This window comes from Rhinatrema bivittatum, chromosome 1 (genome assembly GCF_901001135.1).
Source record: "Rhinatrema bivittatum chromosome 1, aRhiBiv1.1, whole genome shotgun sequence".
Lineage (NCBI taxonomy): Eukaryota > Metazoa > Chordata > Amphibia > Gymnophiona > Rhinatrematidae > Rhinatrema > Rhinatrema bivittatum.
In genome coordinates, this window is record NC_042615.1 from 639,342,945 (window position 1) to 639,358,267 (window position 15,323).

Sequence of the window (15,323 nt, forward strand, 5' to 3'; positions counted from 1 at the left end):
GGATGATTTCTTCTTCACTTTCAAGTGGTGTACTGGTTCTTCAACGAGAGAAATTGGAGTCAAGGAGTAGGTCTAGTGGCTGTGGTAACCCGGATCCAGCTGCACTCTTGTTTCACTTTCTTCTCTGCTTGTGTTTTTCATCTTTTGACACCTCAATAAGCATTTCATTGATGTAATCGTCATTGTCCTAGATGTTTTTCAGCTTTCCCACCTCCTCTCTCAGTTCTTCCACCTGTTTCCTGAAGGAGTCAACTAGCAGACATCTTTCACACTGAGCCAGTTCCTCACTATGGATCAGTATATTCATCTGGACAACAGCAGAAGTAATAACATGGGTTAGTTCTAGTGATACAATATTTCCCAGCCATCCTTCTGCTATTAGAAGCATTTGGAACCTGTTGAAAGAACTGAGGAAGACCTAAAAAGGGCTTACCTTTTTCCTCAGCTGTCTTGTACCTAAAATCAGCTAACCTCTTTCCTGTGGAATCTGTCTTCCATCGCCACTCTCAGAATTTTGTTTGTAGTCCTGTTTAATTGCTCGCTTATTGTTTTGAAATATGGAATGGTTTAATTTTATTCTTTCAGACTATAATATGTATTTATGTATGAAATGTGTAGTTTTGCGTGGCTCCCTTTGTAAAATCTTCTTGCTTACAGTATAAAAATGAAGCAGACCAACTAGAAATAAATATCAAAGAGATCTAAAGCTGTTACCAATTATTGTCTAGTGACAAGCAGGCATGAATTGACCATTACGTATGGGTGATGTCATCATTGTGCCGATATGAACTCTCAACTTTACTGAGCATGTGCGGGAGTTCCCACATGAACAGGCTTCCTCATGAGCCCCTTGGTCTTTCTTCATCTGAGCTTCTGTACAGATGTGTTTTTTTTGTTTTGTTTTTTTTTTTAACTTTGTGTGGCCTGTGCCTCTATTCTGTCTCATTGTTTAACATTTTGTAACCCCTCCAACATAACTTTTCAAGTTTTAAATTAAGAAAAAAAAAAAGTTGTCTAAACTATAAAACCCCAAGGCCAAGAAGCCAGGAGTAAGCATGTCTTAGGCCTGCATTTGTGGGTTCTATGTCTGCTATTGATGTTTGAGCCAGGTCCACCACCCATTGAACTGCTACCTCTGTGTTTGCATGTTGCTTAAGGTACAGTATTGCCACACCTGGAAGATGGAGGCCCTTTGTGGGTAAGAACACTAAGCCTCTGTGCAAGGCTAAGCAGCAGAGCCACTCTTCATATAGAAGCAGAGTGTCTTCGGGCTCCTGAAACAAGGAATAAAAGCGGGAATTTTTCTCTCATTCAATCCCAAAGCACAGGAAGGCTCCTTTACTATCCCTCTATCATTCCTCCGTATTGGCACCAGCTTTCAGATTCATCTCATGTCAGGAGTTGAGCATGGCATAGAAGCTATTTGCATCAAAGAGGTCCTGAGGAAGGCACTAAGTAGGAAGGGGTACCCCCCTTCACGGCCCTCCCCATCAGAGCCAAAGAAGATTGGCACCGCTGGTACAAGGCCCCACTAGAGTGGGCCTTTCCTTGATGCCGAGACATTTCATAGCTTCATCAGCACAGTTGCTATCTTCATTTATGATGCAGAAAATCCCTGCGTTACCCAGACCTTGGGCTGACCAGGCCACTGGCACGGAGCTTGCACTCCAAAGCGCCATCTATGCACACTCAGGCGGATTTTAAATGCCCTGCTCGCGTAAATCTGGCTGGATTTACGCGAGCAGGGCCCTCGCGCGCCTATTTTGCATAGGCCGCTGGCGCGCGCAGAGCCCCGGGACGGGCATAAGTCCCGGGGCTTTTTTAAGGGGGCGTGTCGGGGCGTCGCCAAATGACGCGGCGTTTCGGGGGCGTGACGCGTGGTTTCGGCCCAGGGGCGTTCCGGGGGCGTGGCCGCGCCCTCCGGAACAGCCCCCGGGTCGGGTCTTGGCGTGCCAGCAGCCCACTGGCGCGCGTGGATTTATGTCTGCCTCCGTCAGGCGTAAATCCATGGATAAAGGTAGGGGGGTTTAGGTAGGGCCGGGGGGGTGGGTTAGGGAGGGGAAGGTGAGGGGAGGGCGACAGAAAGTTCCCTCTGAGGCCGCTCCGATTTCGGAGCGGCCTCGGAGGGAATGGAGGCAGGCTGCTCGGCGCGCGCAGGCTGCCCAAAATCGGCAGCCTTGCGCGTGCCGATCCCGGATTTTATAAGATACGCGCGGCTACGCGCGTATCTTATAAAATCCAGTGTACTTTTGTTTGTGCCTGGTGCGCCAACAAAAGTACGCGATCGCGCTATTTTTTTAAATCTACCCCTTAGCATGACAATCTGTTGCACCATCTGCAACACCAGAACAGAGCACTTCAGCGTGTTAAATTTAAATCCCACAGTGACAGTCATGTCTCTCTTCCCTTCCCATCTCATCTTACTTTCCTGTCCTCACTCTTGCTTCCTCTTACCTCAACTATATTTAGAGAGATAAGGTCAAGTTGGGAGATTTTGATTGTCTTTTTTAATGTGATTAAGATTTTACATTATTATTGTTTGATTATTATTGTTGTTTGATTATTATGGACATTTTGATGTTCTTCTCGGGGGGGAAAAAGTGGCTTGGATCTGTATAAATACTATTTTATTTAATAACTCATTCCTCCTTACTTCACCATAGTTTCTTTTCCCGCTCCACCCCTGTTTCTCCTAGTGATGTCCCTTGCTTCCTCCCATATCAAAGCTGTCTCTCTTCCATCATTCCATCCCCTAGCTACTTTACTGCCACATTTCACATTGCTTCCACCTCCCTTATCACTGGTGCTTTCTTGCATCCCTGCTACCATAGACTTTCTCTTTTCCAGCCTGCTGGCAGCAGCATCAGTACAACTGTACTGTTCTTGCTTCTGCTTTTATTGCTTTGCAGGCTTTAGCACCAGTCACAACCACATGTGCCAGTGGAGACTAAGAAAGCATAAAAGAGGCAGCATAAGGTGGTTAGGGACAGGGGTGGCAATTCTGCAGCAAGAGTGAAATTCAGTAGTTGCTGCAACAGCTAAATCACGGAAGACCAGGGAACATGTGCTTTTATGCATATGCATATACTCATTTTCAGCTGTTACTTTATGGGTTTTGTGGGTGCTAATCAAAAAGTTCAGCTGTGGAAAATGCATTCATATGGTTATTTTTAATAATCACATTTGAACTATAACTGAATTCTGGTTAGCTTGTTTGAATACTAACAGGCCTGTATCATGGTCTTCCTTTCCAGGTGCATGCCTGCCAGCAGTGCCAGCTGACAAGGAATACAAATATCGTTGCTCCTACACTACACACTATTGAGCTGGAAGATCCTTGGATTTTAACAAATATAGAACTGATAGGACCTTTCCATGCAACCTGCAGAAGCAATATGTATGCCATACTTGTGACAGATTTATTTACAAAATGGGCTGTGATTTTGCCCCTACATGATGTTTCAGCACATGAGGTGGCGAAGTCACTTGTTAATATGTTTTTCTTGTATGGTCCTCCTCGGAAAATGATGCTTGATCAAGAAAAAGAATTTATTCAGCAGGTAAGATAACATACGTCATTCACTATTTGAATTAGAAGAAGAATTTTAAGTTCACATGTGTGTTTGTATTTTGATATTGGATTCACAGCAATTTCAACCAGGGCTTCATTTTTAAGTATATTTCCTCATGACACTGTAGCCAGTTACCCCTTCTGGATCATCCCAGTGCTCCTCGTGCATCTTGGGCTCATGCCTGCACACAAGACAGAAATATACACTACTTAGGTCAGAGTAATATTTCATAAAATAGCTGTTTATTTCACTTTCTGAGGAAAGTGAAACTTCAGGCAACTGCTCCTTTTATAGAAGCACAATCCTAGCCTTCACTGAGCCCTGTACTATATCTTAGAATTAACTTGCATGTCTGTGTATATGGTTATATCATAAGGTTTGTTTTTTTTTAAGAAAACATTTTGCTTATTGGTTTCATTTTAGTGCTGTTGGGAGTCAGGATTTCCTAAAGTGTCCTGGAAGCATATGACAGCAGCTTCCACCTCATATCGATCATTCCCTAGGTATGTCTGATTACCCAGGGAGCCCTTTTATTAGTGATAACTCTGGGATGAAATCTTTTTCAGAAATATAGCTGCTTGAAATGTGTGACCCAGGTTTCTTCCTTGTACTACAGTCCTAACACAATGGGAGAATATCTCTTCTTAATAGGACCCATATGCTATATTAATGATTATAAATTAATTGCACATCTAGAGGTTAAAAGCATACGATTTTTGGAAGGTGAATGGCAGTATATTGTGGTGTTGCTTCTGGGACTGATGATACTTTAAAAAAAAAAAAATCGGCATCCGACAGATTTGTATAATTGGTATCCTATGTACTTGCAGTATGGTTTTCTCTTCATCCAGTACAAATAATGGTAAACTAAACTAGTATTAAAGATAAGACAATAAGAAATTTATATTCAATCAATGATATCTGATTTATATAAAAGTGCTTTTATTTTGCATGTGTATATTGACATTAAAATTAACAGCCCTTTATCAACAAGAGATTATACCAAATGAGAGGCTGCAATTTTACAAAAAACAAACGGGGATAAACAATTATATGAGCTGATAAACTTATGTCCGGTATTGCTTATCCTGGAAAATGACTGTTTAAAGGTATAAATTCATTGGATAGCCAAATACCGCTTTGCTCTATATAACAGGTAAACTTAATTTTTGTTTTATCTATTATGCAATTAAAAACATTTCTTTAAACACAGACTGTGAAAATTTTTTTTTAGAGTAGAAATCTTTATATGGTAGTCCACCCAGTGGAGTCTAACAAAATACGTCAGTTTGTATTGAAACATGAATTGCACTTTTCTTAATTTCTTGTGCACAGATCTTCCATCTGATGTATTTTTCAAAATTAGAAAGCACCAACTTGCCCGACACTGGCCGTGTTTTGACGCCTTGCGTCTGCGTCATGGGCTGGGGGATGAAATTGTGTTCATTCATCTTCTAACTGCCGTCTTGCCATCGGATGGCATAGGATTTGACATCAGCCTATTTAAAGAACCAATGGCCAATCGTTGTCCTTTCCACTTCAAGCACGCCCCTTGTCAATCATGTGGCAAGCGAAGTATAAACTTAGTTCTCTATTCAGGATGGTAACCCCTCAATGAATAATAATGAAAGTCCTCAACCAGATCCTCATCAGGTGAAACCTCTCATTCTTAGATTGTAAGCCCTCTGGGGATAGGGAAATACCTACAGTACCTGAATGTAAACCGGTGTGATATCTCGATTGAGATCGAATATCGGTATATAAAAATAAATAAACGTGGTCTGGCACAACTGATGAAGCTGCCTACCGTTGAAGGAACCTCTGTCAACCAACACTGTCTCTCACCCTTCGACCTCTCCCTATCCCCCCCCCCCTACTCACCTCCCCTCCTCTCCTCCACCCACTGGACATACCATGTTTATAACCACCAAGGATAAATCTCTGTTTATGTATTACTAATTTATTGTTTTTGTTGATTATATTTATCACTCTTCAGTTGTTATAGTTTAAATTCTGCCCTGTCTTCCATTTTCCCATGTTTTACGCTCCCTGTTTAATGTAACTTTACTTTCTACCTAGATGTTAATGGGTTTCCCCCTGTTATATTGTAAACCGGTACGATAAGACCTGGTCTTGAGTATCGGTATAGTAAAAGAAGTTAAATAAATAAATAAATAAATTTGAACCATTGGAGTCACTTCTCTCAAGTTTCTGACATGTAAAGTAATATTCTTTGTAGCAGTAATGTTAGCCAGAAGAATTAGCAAGCTTCAGGCTTTAATTCATTATCTGCTTTTTCCCTGTATGTACCAGGATCAGTCCAGACGGTGGGTTATGTCCCCTGTCCAGCAGATGGAGTCAGAACAAAAGCTCGAGAGGGGGAGGTCCTATATGACCTCACACCTGAAGCTAGAATCCTCAGTATCTTCTGACTCCAGCAGATGTGAGCAGGGGACTGGCTAGTCCCCAGCACAGGTTATTAGGTTTAGGCCTTCCTATCTCTGAGGAATCAAGAAAATTTAAAAAAAAAAAAAAAAAAAAAGAAGTTTTATATTATTTAAGTTTAGATAGAGAATTTTCTCTGTCAAAACTTGGTGACAGCTACTTTAGTGGCTGTCCTGCAAGGGGAGGGACTTGCTTTCAGTCTTCTCTCTCCTTTTTCTGTTTCTCTTTTGAGGGTCCGTTTTGGGGGTAAGTGTGAATTTTCTCCTCAATTTTTTATTTCAGGACCTAACCTCTTGCCGTTTTCTTACTGGCACTGGAGGGCAGCGTTTTCTTTTTTTCTGAGGGTTGACCGTCAGTGGCACTGATAGAGCTCCCCTCCTCCCCCCCCCCCTCCGCTCCCGTGTTTCTCTACCTTGCAGCCCCGCGAAGTCCATTCCCCGGGGCTGCTAGCTGCCGGGAGGTTCATTCTCCGGCAGCTCCTTCGTTTTTACAGGGAGCCGAGGACTTTTTAAGGCATAGAAGAGCGCCTATTCTAAGGGGGAATTGTTTTTCATTTTTGGCGCGCCGCCCGTTCCTGCCTCCCCTCACAGCTGCTATGCCGCGCGCGTCGACCTGTTCCTCGTGCGGTCGACAAACCAGTCGTCTTTCTGGGGGGCTTTGTTCCGCTTGTATCCCGGTGGAAGGAGCCGAAGTTCAAGCTGGGGATGGCACAGGAACTCTCTCTGAAGAGAGCTCTTTTAAACTGCGGCAAGCTCCTTTCCCGCTGTGCGCGGAAACGGCGGCCATTTTATTTTCAGATGAGGAAGCCGACGGTTCAGAAGAGGATGCAGGGGGCTCGCTTTTGCCGCCTCCCCCCGTTTTGGCTCCCCGGTCTGAAAAGAATGACAGTCAGTCGGCTACAAATGTTCCTGGTGGTTTTCCCCCGGGACTCCCCGGTTTTTCACCGGAGTTTGTGGTGCTTATGCACCGGGCTTTCCTGCAAAGCAGTCAGCCCCTGGGACCTCTCTTGGCACCTACACCAGCTAAACTGCCACGTTTGGATGTTTCCTTAGGGGGGCCTTTGTTGGGACCGCTTCAGCAGTCAGGGGCTTCACAGGCTCCCTCCAGGACTCCCGCTGGATCTTCAGGCGGTTCCAATTTTAGTCCACAAGTGGACCCCTCTCAGGATCCAACTGGGAATGATCCCAGTGTGTCGGTCCAAATGGAGGGCGACGATCCACGGGTCCTTAGGATTTTTCAGGTTGAGGAGTTGGAGGGACTCATTCCTCATATTCTCCAAGAGATGGACATTGATCCTCCCCCGGACCCTTCTACTCCGGATCCTAAGGTAAAACAGGGGGATCCCCTTCTGGCAGGCCTTCGCCCGCTGGCCAAGGCTTTTCCCACACATCCCAGTTTCTTACAGTTGATTTCTAGGGAGTGGGATGCTCCGGAGGCTTCTCTTAAAGTAAGCAGAGCTATGGATAAGCTCTATCCTCTCCCTATGGATTTTCTCGAATTGCTTAAGGTCCCAGCGGTGGATTCGGCGGTTTCAGCAGTAACTAAGAGTACTACCATTCCAGTTACAGGCGGTACTGCTTTGAAGGATCTTCAAGACAGGAAGCTGGAGGTTTATCTGAAGAGGATCTTCGAAGTTTCCGCACTTGGGGTCAGAGCGGCTATTTGCACTGCCTTAGCTCAGAGAGCAGGACTGCGTTGGGTACAACAACTACTCACCTCACAGGATCTCCCGGATTCCGAGGCTCAACAGGCGGACAGGTTAGAGTCGGTGCTGGCTTATGGGGCAGATGCCCTATATGACCTTCTCCGAGTCTTGTCTCGCTCCATGGTGGCGGCGGTCTCGGCTCGTCGTCTTCTGTGGCTCCGCAATTGGTCGGCTGATTCTTCTTCCAAAGCTCGACTGGGATCCCTGCCTTTTAAAGGCAAATTCCTTTTTGGGGAAGATTTGGACCAAATCATTAAGTCTCTTAATGAAAACGCGGTGCATAAACTTCCAGAAGACAGACCTCGCTCTACCAGGTCTTTCAGCTTCTCTAGAAATCGTTCTCGTACTCAGCGTCGAGCAAGAACTTCTAGGCAACAGCAAACTCCTCGGTATCCCTCCTCTCGTTCTCAGACTTGGAACCGGTCCTTTCGTGGGCGCAGATCCGGTAAGGAACCGGCTGGACCTCGCTCTTCCACCAAACCAGCCCAATGATGCCAGATGGACCCACGAGACGATCCCGAGGGTAGGGGGTCGTCTCTCTCTTTTCTACAAGGAGTGGGTCCACATCACATCGGATCAATGGGTTCTGGACATTCTAAAGAACGGTTACGCATTGGATTTTGTCCACGCCCCCAGGGACAGGTTCCTCTTCTCCCCATGCGGGTCTTCCCACAAACAAAAAGCTGTTCGGCAGACCCTCGATCGGCTGCTAGCTTTAGGAGCAATAAAGCCAGTATCAGCCTCCAATCTGGGACGAGGTCATTACTCAATATATTTCATAGTGCCCAAGAAGGAGGGCAATTTCCGTCCCATTTTGGACCTCAAGATCATAAACAGGGCGCTACGGGTTCCGCGTTTTCGCATGGAAACCTTACGCTCGGTCCTAGCTGCAGTTCATCAAGGGGAATTCCTTGCATCTCTGGATTTGATGGAGGCATATCTTCATATTCCTATTCATCCGGATTTCCAGAAGTATTTACGCTTCAAGATTCTAGGTCAGCACTTTCAGTTCCAAGCCTTACCTTTTGGCCTCGCCACGGCACCACGTGTCTTCACGAAGGTGATGGTGGTAGTTGCAGCTGCTCTCCGCAAGGAAGGGATCTTAGTTCACCCATATCTCGACGACTGGCTCATTCGGTCAAAGTCTCAACTGCAGGGTGTACAAGCCGTGAACCATGTGGTTTCTCTTCTACGATCACTAGGCTGGATCATCAATCTCGACAAGAGTCATCTCACACCCTCGCAGACGCTGAATTTTCTGGGAGCTCATTTCAACACAAAAGTGGGCAAGGTTTTTCTGAAACCGGAACGGGCACAAACGTTGCGTGCACAGATTCGACGATTCTCATCCCTCCCAGAACCCACAGCCTGGGATTATCTTCAGGTGTTAGGGTCTATGGCGTCCACAATCGACCTGGTTCCGTGGGCCTTCGCTCATCTTCGGCCTCTTCAGTGGGCCTTGCTGTCTCGTTGGAAACCGGCTTCAGGGGATTATCGAACAGTACTTCCAATCCCGGCGGTCACTCGTCTCAGTTTCCATTGGTGGTTAGACCCTCGTCACTTAGCTCGGGGAGTGTCCCTGGAGACTCCGGACTGGGTAGTAATCACCACGGACGCCAGCCTCACCGGATGGGGGGCGGTCTGCCACTTAAGTTCCATCCAAGGAACTTGGACAGAAGAACAAAGGAAGTGGCCCATCAATCGTCTGGAGACCAGGGCAGTTCGTCTTGCTCTCCAGGGTTTCTTCCCGATGGTTCGTCAAAGGGCGGTCCGGATTCTGTCCGACAATGCAACAACAGTATCTTACATCAATCGCCAGGGAGGCACAAAGAGTCGCCTTGTAGCGTGGGAAGCGGAGAAGTTGATGCGTTGGGCAGAACTCAACTTACTCCGCATCTCAGCCTCTCACATAGCAGGCATCGACAACGTACAGGCAGATTTTCTCAGCCGTCAGCGTCTGGATCCCGGGGAGTGGGAACTCTCCATGGCTGCGATGTCCCTGATAGAACATCGTTGGGGCAAGCCTCGCTTAGATCTCATGGCCACAGCGGCAAACGCAAAGGCACCACGCTTCTTCAGTCGCAGAAGGGAACACGGCGCAGAAGGGGTCGATGCGCTAGTCCTGCCATGGCCACACCGGATTCTTCTGTATGTCTTCCCACCGTGGCCTCTGGTGGGGAAGGTGTTAAGGCGGATAGAGACTCATCCGGGTCCGGTGATCCTGGTAGCTCCGGAATGGCCTCGTCGTCCGTGGTTCGGAGATCTTCTCCACCTCGCTCAAGACGGTCCGATCCGGCTCGGTCATCTCCCACGGCTTCTCAGGCAGGGGCCCATATTTTTCGAAGCGGCGGATCGCTTCTGTCTTGCGGCCTGGCTTTTGAGAGGCGTAGATTCAGGCGTCGGGGATACCCGGAGGCTGTGATTTCCACTCTTCTACGAGCTCGTAAGTCTTCTACTTCGGTTACTTATGTAAGAGTCTGGAAGGTTTTTGAGGATTGGTGCGTTTCGCGCTCTCTTATTCCGAGTAAAGCTTCAGTCGCACAGATTCTTGACTTTTTGCAGTCAGGTTTGGAGATGGGTCTCGCCTACAACTCCATTAGGGTACAGGTGGCTGCCTTGGGAGCGCTTCTCCATAATGGAAAGGACTCGCTTCTCTCGGCGCATCCGGATGTTGTACGCTTCCTTCGGGGAGTACGACAGTTGAAGCCTCCGATCAGACCACTCTGTCCTTCATGGAGTCTCAATTTGGTACTCAAGGTACTGGGGGATCCACCATTCGAGCCTCTACGGTCTTCCACCATAAAGGATCTTACGCTTAAGTCTATTTTCCTGGTGGCTATTACTTCAGCGCGTCGCATTTCAGAACTCCAGGCGCTGTCCTGTAGGGAACCGTATCTCCGTTTCACGGACTGCGGAGTATCTTTACGCACGGTGCCTTCCTTTCTTCCAAAGGTAGTCTCTCCTTTTCATGTTAACCAGTCGGTCGAATTGCCTTCTTTCTCGTCGGAGGACTCTAGACATCTGCGTTCCTTGGATGTCAAGCGGTGTCTTTTGCAGTATCTAGCATCTACAAATGATTTTCGACTCTCAGACCACTTGTTTGTCCTTTGGTCAGGGCCTAGGAAGGGTTGTATGGCTTCCAAGGCTACTATCGCCCGTTGGTTGAAGGGTGCTATAGTCTCGGCGTACATAGCGGCTGGAAGACAACCGCCGTTAGCTGTTAAGGCTCATTCTGTAAGGGCTCAAGCGGCTTCTTGGGCGGAGAGTATGTCAGTATCTGCGCAAGAGATCTGTAGGGCAGCTACCTGGAAGTCACTTCATACCTTTTCCAAGCACTATCGTCTAGACATACGTGCTCCTGTCTTCGGATCTTTCGGAGATAGTGTCATTCGAGCAGGGCTTTCCAAGGCCCACCCGTAGTAGGGAAGCTTTGGTACATCCCACCGTCTGGACTGATCCTGGTACGTACAGGGAAAAGAAAATTATTCCTCACCTGCTAATTTTCGTTCCTGTAGTACCAAGGATCAGTCCAGACACCCTCCCTAATTTTTTGGGGGGATTCTTGTTTGGGGAACGCCTCTGCTCGTCATTACTACTCTTTTCTGTCTCTACCTCTGACATTCCCTAGTTCTCTAGGGAATGATCGAGTTTTGTGTGTTTGTTGGTTGCAAGTTCCATTGTTGTAATTGGTTTAAAACATTTCAATTGTTAATTATCTTTTTATGAACAGTTGTGTTTCTTGATTCCTCCATTTTTTCCTCTTTTTGGCTATGAAAGTCTTGTTACTGAGGATTCTAGCTTCAGGTGTGAGGTCATATAGGACCTCCCCCTCTCGAGCTTTTGTTCTGACTCCATCTGCTGGACAGGGGACATAACCCACCGTCTGGACTGATCCTTGGTACTACAGGAACGAAAATTAGCAGGTGAGGAATAATTTTCTTATTTGCAATTCTTCCACAAAAGGATAGTGCTTTGCACCCAGAAAAATTCCTATCAAAAGTAGAATCCGCTTTCCATATTAATCAAGCCATCATATTACCTACATTCTTTCGGAAGCCAGACACACATGAAAGTGAGAAAGCCCTTCATACGCTAGTTTGTAAAAGAGCCTTGGCAAGTTTGTAAAAGAGCCTTGGCATACTACAAAAGAAGAACTCTGCCCCATCATCAGGCTTTGCAAATGTTCATCTCTTACATTCCTGGGCATAGCAATGATCAAACATACCATGTTCAGCTGGCTAGCAGACTGCATCACGCACTACTATGCTTTAGGAGGACTACAAATTACATACGCCATTACTGGCTGCATCAGTGGCTCAACTGCAAAGCTGCAAGATGGTCATCGGCATACAACTTTACATCCCATTACTTTCTCAAAGAGCAACAGTAACTTTGGACAATCAGTTTTGCATAGCCTGTTCACCCAGTTGTCTACAATGGGGTCCAGGTTGCTGATTCAGTAAATGCTCTGCAGCAACCCTCAGCTTGGGACTCATCTGTAATGGCTAATTCAGCCCTTCTTGTCGACAGAGAAAACAAATTTGCCTACCAAAAAAAGTATTCTTTGTAGACAACAGCCTGAAATAGCCATGCTAAATACCTGCCCACTTCCCTGAAGAGTTGACTACCTAGCTAGAATTGGCTGTAAATTTGATTGAGGGAGCTCATGAGGTAACACCTGTGTGACAGCTTCCACACATGCTTAGTAAAGCAAAATCTCTATTATCTGAGAGAGAGGTCTGTTTGGTGCCACTGTATGACATTGTCTACATGTCATGGTTAACTCATCCTGCTGTCTACAGAGAACATCATTTACGGTAAGCAAATGTGCTTTTCCTTAAATTACTCCTCAGTCTCCCTCTTTACATCTTCAACCCATGCCTCATTTCTGTTGAGAGACCTATCTCCAGGGCATTTGTTTAAATATCTGTATTATATCTGCCCTTTCCCTCCTTTCCTCCATAGTGTACATGTTTAGATATTTAAGTGTGTCCGCATATGCTTTCTGACAAAGATCATTCACCATTTTAGTAGCTGCCCTCCCAACTGATTTTATTTGGTTTTGCATCGGACTTCCAGTCAGGTGATGCAGCTGTGAGGAAGCAAGCCATGTTAGTTCCAGCCGTGATCCTAATGTTCCTGGGCAAAGAGGCCACTAAATGGTCTATATCCTATCTTTGGGCGGAAAAGAGTAATAAAGTTTCAAAAATGGGTAAGAAAGCAGAAGACAGCAACCTGCAAAACATGGCCGACTTGGCTTCTGAGGACGACAACGCAGGCACACAGGCCAAGCGTCAGTATGTCCACGATTTCATGGAAAAATTCGCAGAGAAGATTTCAGCAAAATTGGACTCCAGTTTATCATTGTAGATAAAAGTTGCCCAACTAGTGGAAACTATTCAGGACAACACGGCAAGAATCGGGGAAGCAGAGGAAAGGATATGTGAGATGGAGTCTATGGTAACCTCCCTCCGCGCAAAGGTGGAGAGACTGGATTGGCAGCAGGCTGAGGCCGCTGAAAAATTAGACGATTTGGAAAACCGAACCAGGCACTGCAATATACAGGTGATCGGCCTGTCAGAAAAGGTAGAGGGTCAGGACGCCATTGCATTTTTCACGCGCTGGTTGCCCGAGACCTTAGCGATGGCGACACCTAAAGGCATGCTAAAGATAGATTGAGCCCACTGCTTATTAGCCCCATTGCCGGGTCCAAATGCCCACCCGCGTGCGGTAATTATCAAACTGCACCAATTTGCTGACAAATGTAGAGATTACTTACCTGATAATCTCGTTTTCCTTAGTGTATGCAGATGGACTCAAAACAAGTGGGTATAGTGTGCTCGTGCTAGCAGTTGGAGACAGATCTGACGTCAGCACGGGTACATATACCCCCACAGGAAGTGTAGCAATTCAATAATCTTCCTTGCAAAAGCTTTATGGATATATGTGTGACTGACCGATCGATTAAATGAACAGGATTACCCTGACAATTGATGGTAGCTGGAGACCGCCAGTGTTCTCAACCGGAAGGCGTCGACACCCGGCAGGGTGGATGCCCTATATAAGAAAACATGGCTTACCGTGAGTCAGTGAATCCCCATGTATACCGGCAGCCGGGCGGGATGCTGAGTCCATCTGCATACACTAAGGAAAAGGAGATTACAGGTAAGTAATCTCTACATTTCCTAGCATGTAGCAGATAGACTCAAAACAAGTGGGATGTACAAAAGCTACTCCCGGACTGGGCGGGAGGCTGCCCGAGGACCGTGTAGGATTGCCCTCGCAAATGCTGTGTCCTCCCTGGCCTGGACGTCCAGATGGTAGAATCTGGAGAAGGTATGGAGGGAGGACCACGTCGCCGCTTTACATATCTCTGCCGGCAACAGCATCCTAGTTTCTGCCCAAGAGGCCGCCTGCGCTCTGGTAGAATGAGCCATGACCTGTAGAGGCGGTGGTTTTCCTGCCTCAACGTAGACCGCCTTGATAACTTCTTTGATCCAGCGGGCGATGGTTGGCCGTGAGGCCGCTTCCCCTTGCTTCTCCCCGGTGTGAAGGACGAACAGATGGTCCGTCTTTCGTACTGCTTCTGACATTTCCAAGTATCTGGACAGCATTCTGCCGATGTCGAGATGACGCAGTATTCGACCTTCTTCCGACTTCTTCAAACCTTCCGTGGTTGGCAAGGATATGGTTTGGTTGAGGTGAAAGTGTGAGACTACTTTGGGTAAGAAGGAAGGAACCGTGCGAAGATGGATAAGCCTCTGGAGTGATTCTGAGAAACAGATCACGGCAGGACAGTGCTTGTAGCTCTGAGATGCGGTGTGCTGAACACACAGCCAGCAAGAACACCATCTTCAAGGTTAACAAACAGAGAGACAGGCCTCGAAGGGACCTGAAGGCGGGTCCCGCTAGAAATTCCAACACTAGGTTGAGGTTCCACAGGGGCACTGGCCACTTCAGTGGCGGGCGAATGTGTTTGATTCCTTTCAGGAAACGTGAGACGTCTGGGTGTTTGGCAATGGTGTTGCCATCACTCCTGGGACCGTAGCAAGACAGCCCTGCCACCTGAACCTTGATGGAGCTGAGGGACAGACCCTTCTGAAGTCCATCTTGTAGGAAATCCAAAATGATAGGAATCTTAGCAGCATGTGAATTGGTGCTGTGAGTGTCGCACCAGGCTTCAAATACTCTCCAGATCCTTATATAGGTTAGTAATGTGGAGAACTTGCGTGCTCGGAGGAGTGTATCTATTACCGGCTCCGAGTATCCTCTTTTCTTCAGTCTAGCCCTCTCAATGGCCAAGACTGTAAGAGAGAATTGAGCTGGATCCTCGTGGAGGATGGGACCTTGCCGCAGCAGGTCCCTGTGTGGAGGCAGGGGTAATGGATTCCCTGCCAGTAGTCTTCTCATGTCTGCGTACCAGGGTCTTCTTGGCCAGTCCGGGGCCACTAGAAGAACTAGGCCTCTGTGCCGCCAAATCTTGTGTATAATGGCGCCCAGCAGGGGCCATGCAGGAAAGGCATATAGCAGGATCCCCTGAGGCCATGGCTGTACCAGGGCATCGATCCCCTGGAATAGAGGATCCCGCCTGCGGCTGAAAT

General features: G+C 47.0%; 1 protein-coding gene across 2 annotated transcripts in view; it reads left to right on the top strand.

The window, feature by feature from the left end:
• Positions 1–15,323, top strand: part of GIN1 (gypsy retrotransposon integrase 1) — a 133,619-nt gene that overhangs the window by 56,248 nt on the left and 62,048 nt on the right. For both annotated transcript variants that reach the window (XM_029572632.1, XM_029572623.1), the window contains exon 4: positions 3,255–3,560. In XM_029572632.1, coding sequence (XP_029428492.1) covers positions 3,255–3,560 — 306 coding nt within the window. The remainder of the gene's footprint in view (positions 1–3,254; positions 3,561–15,323) is intronic.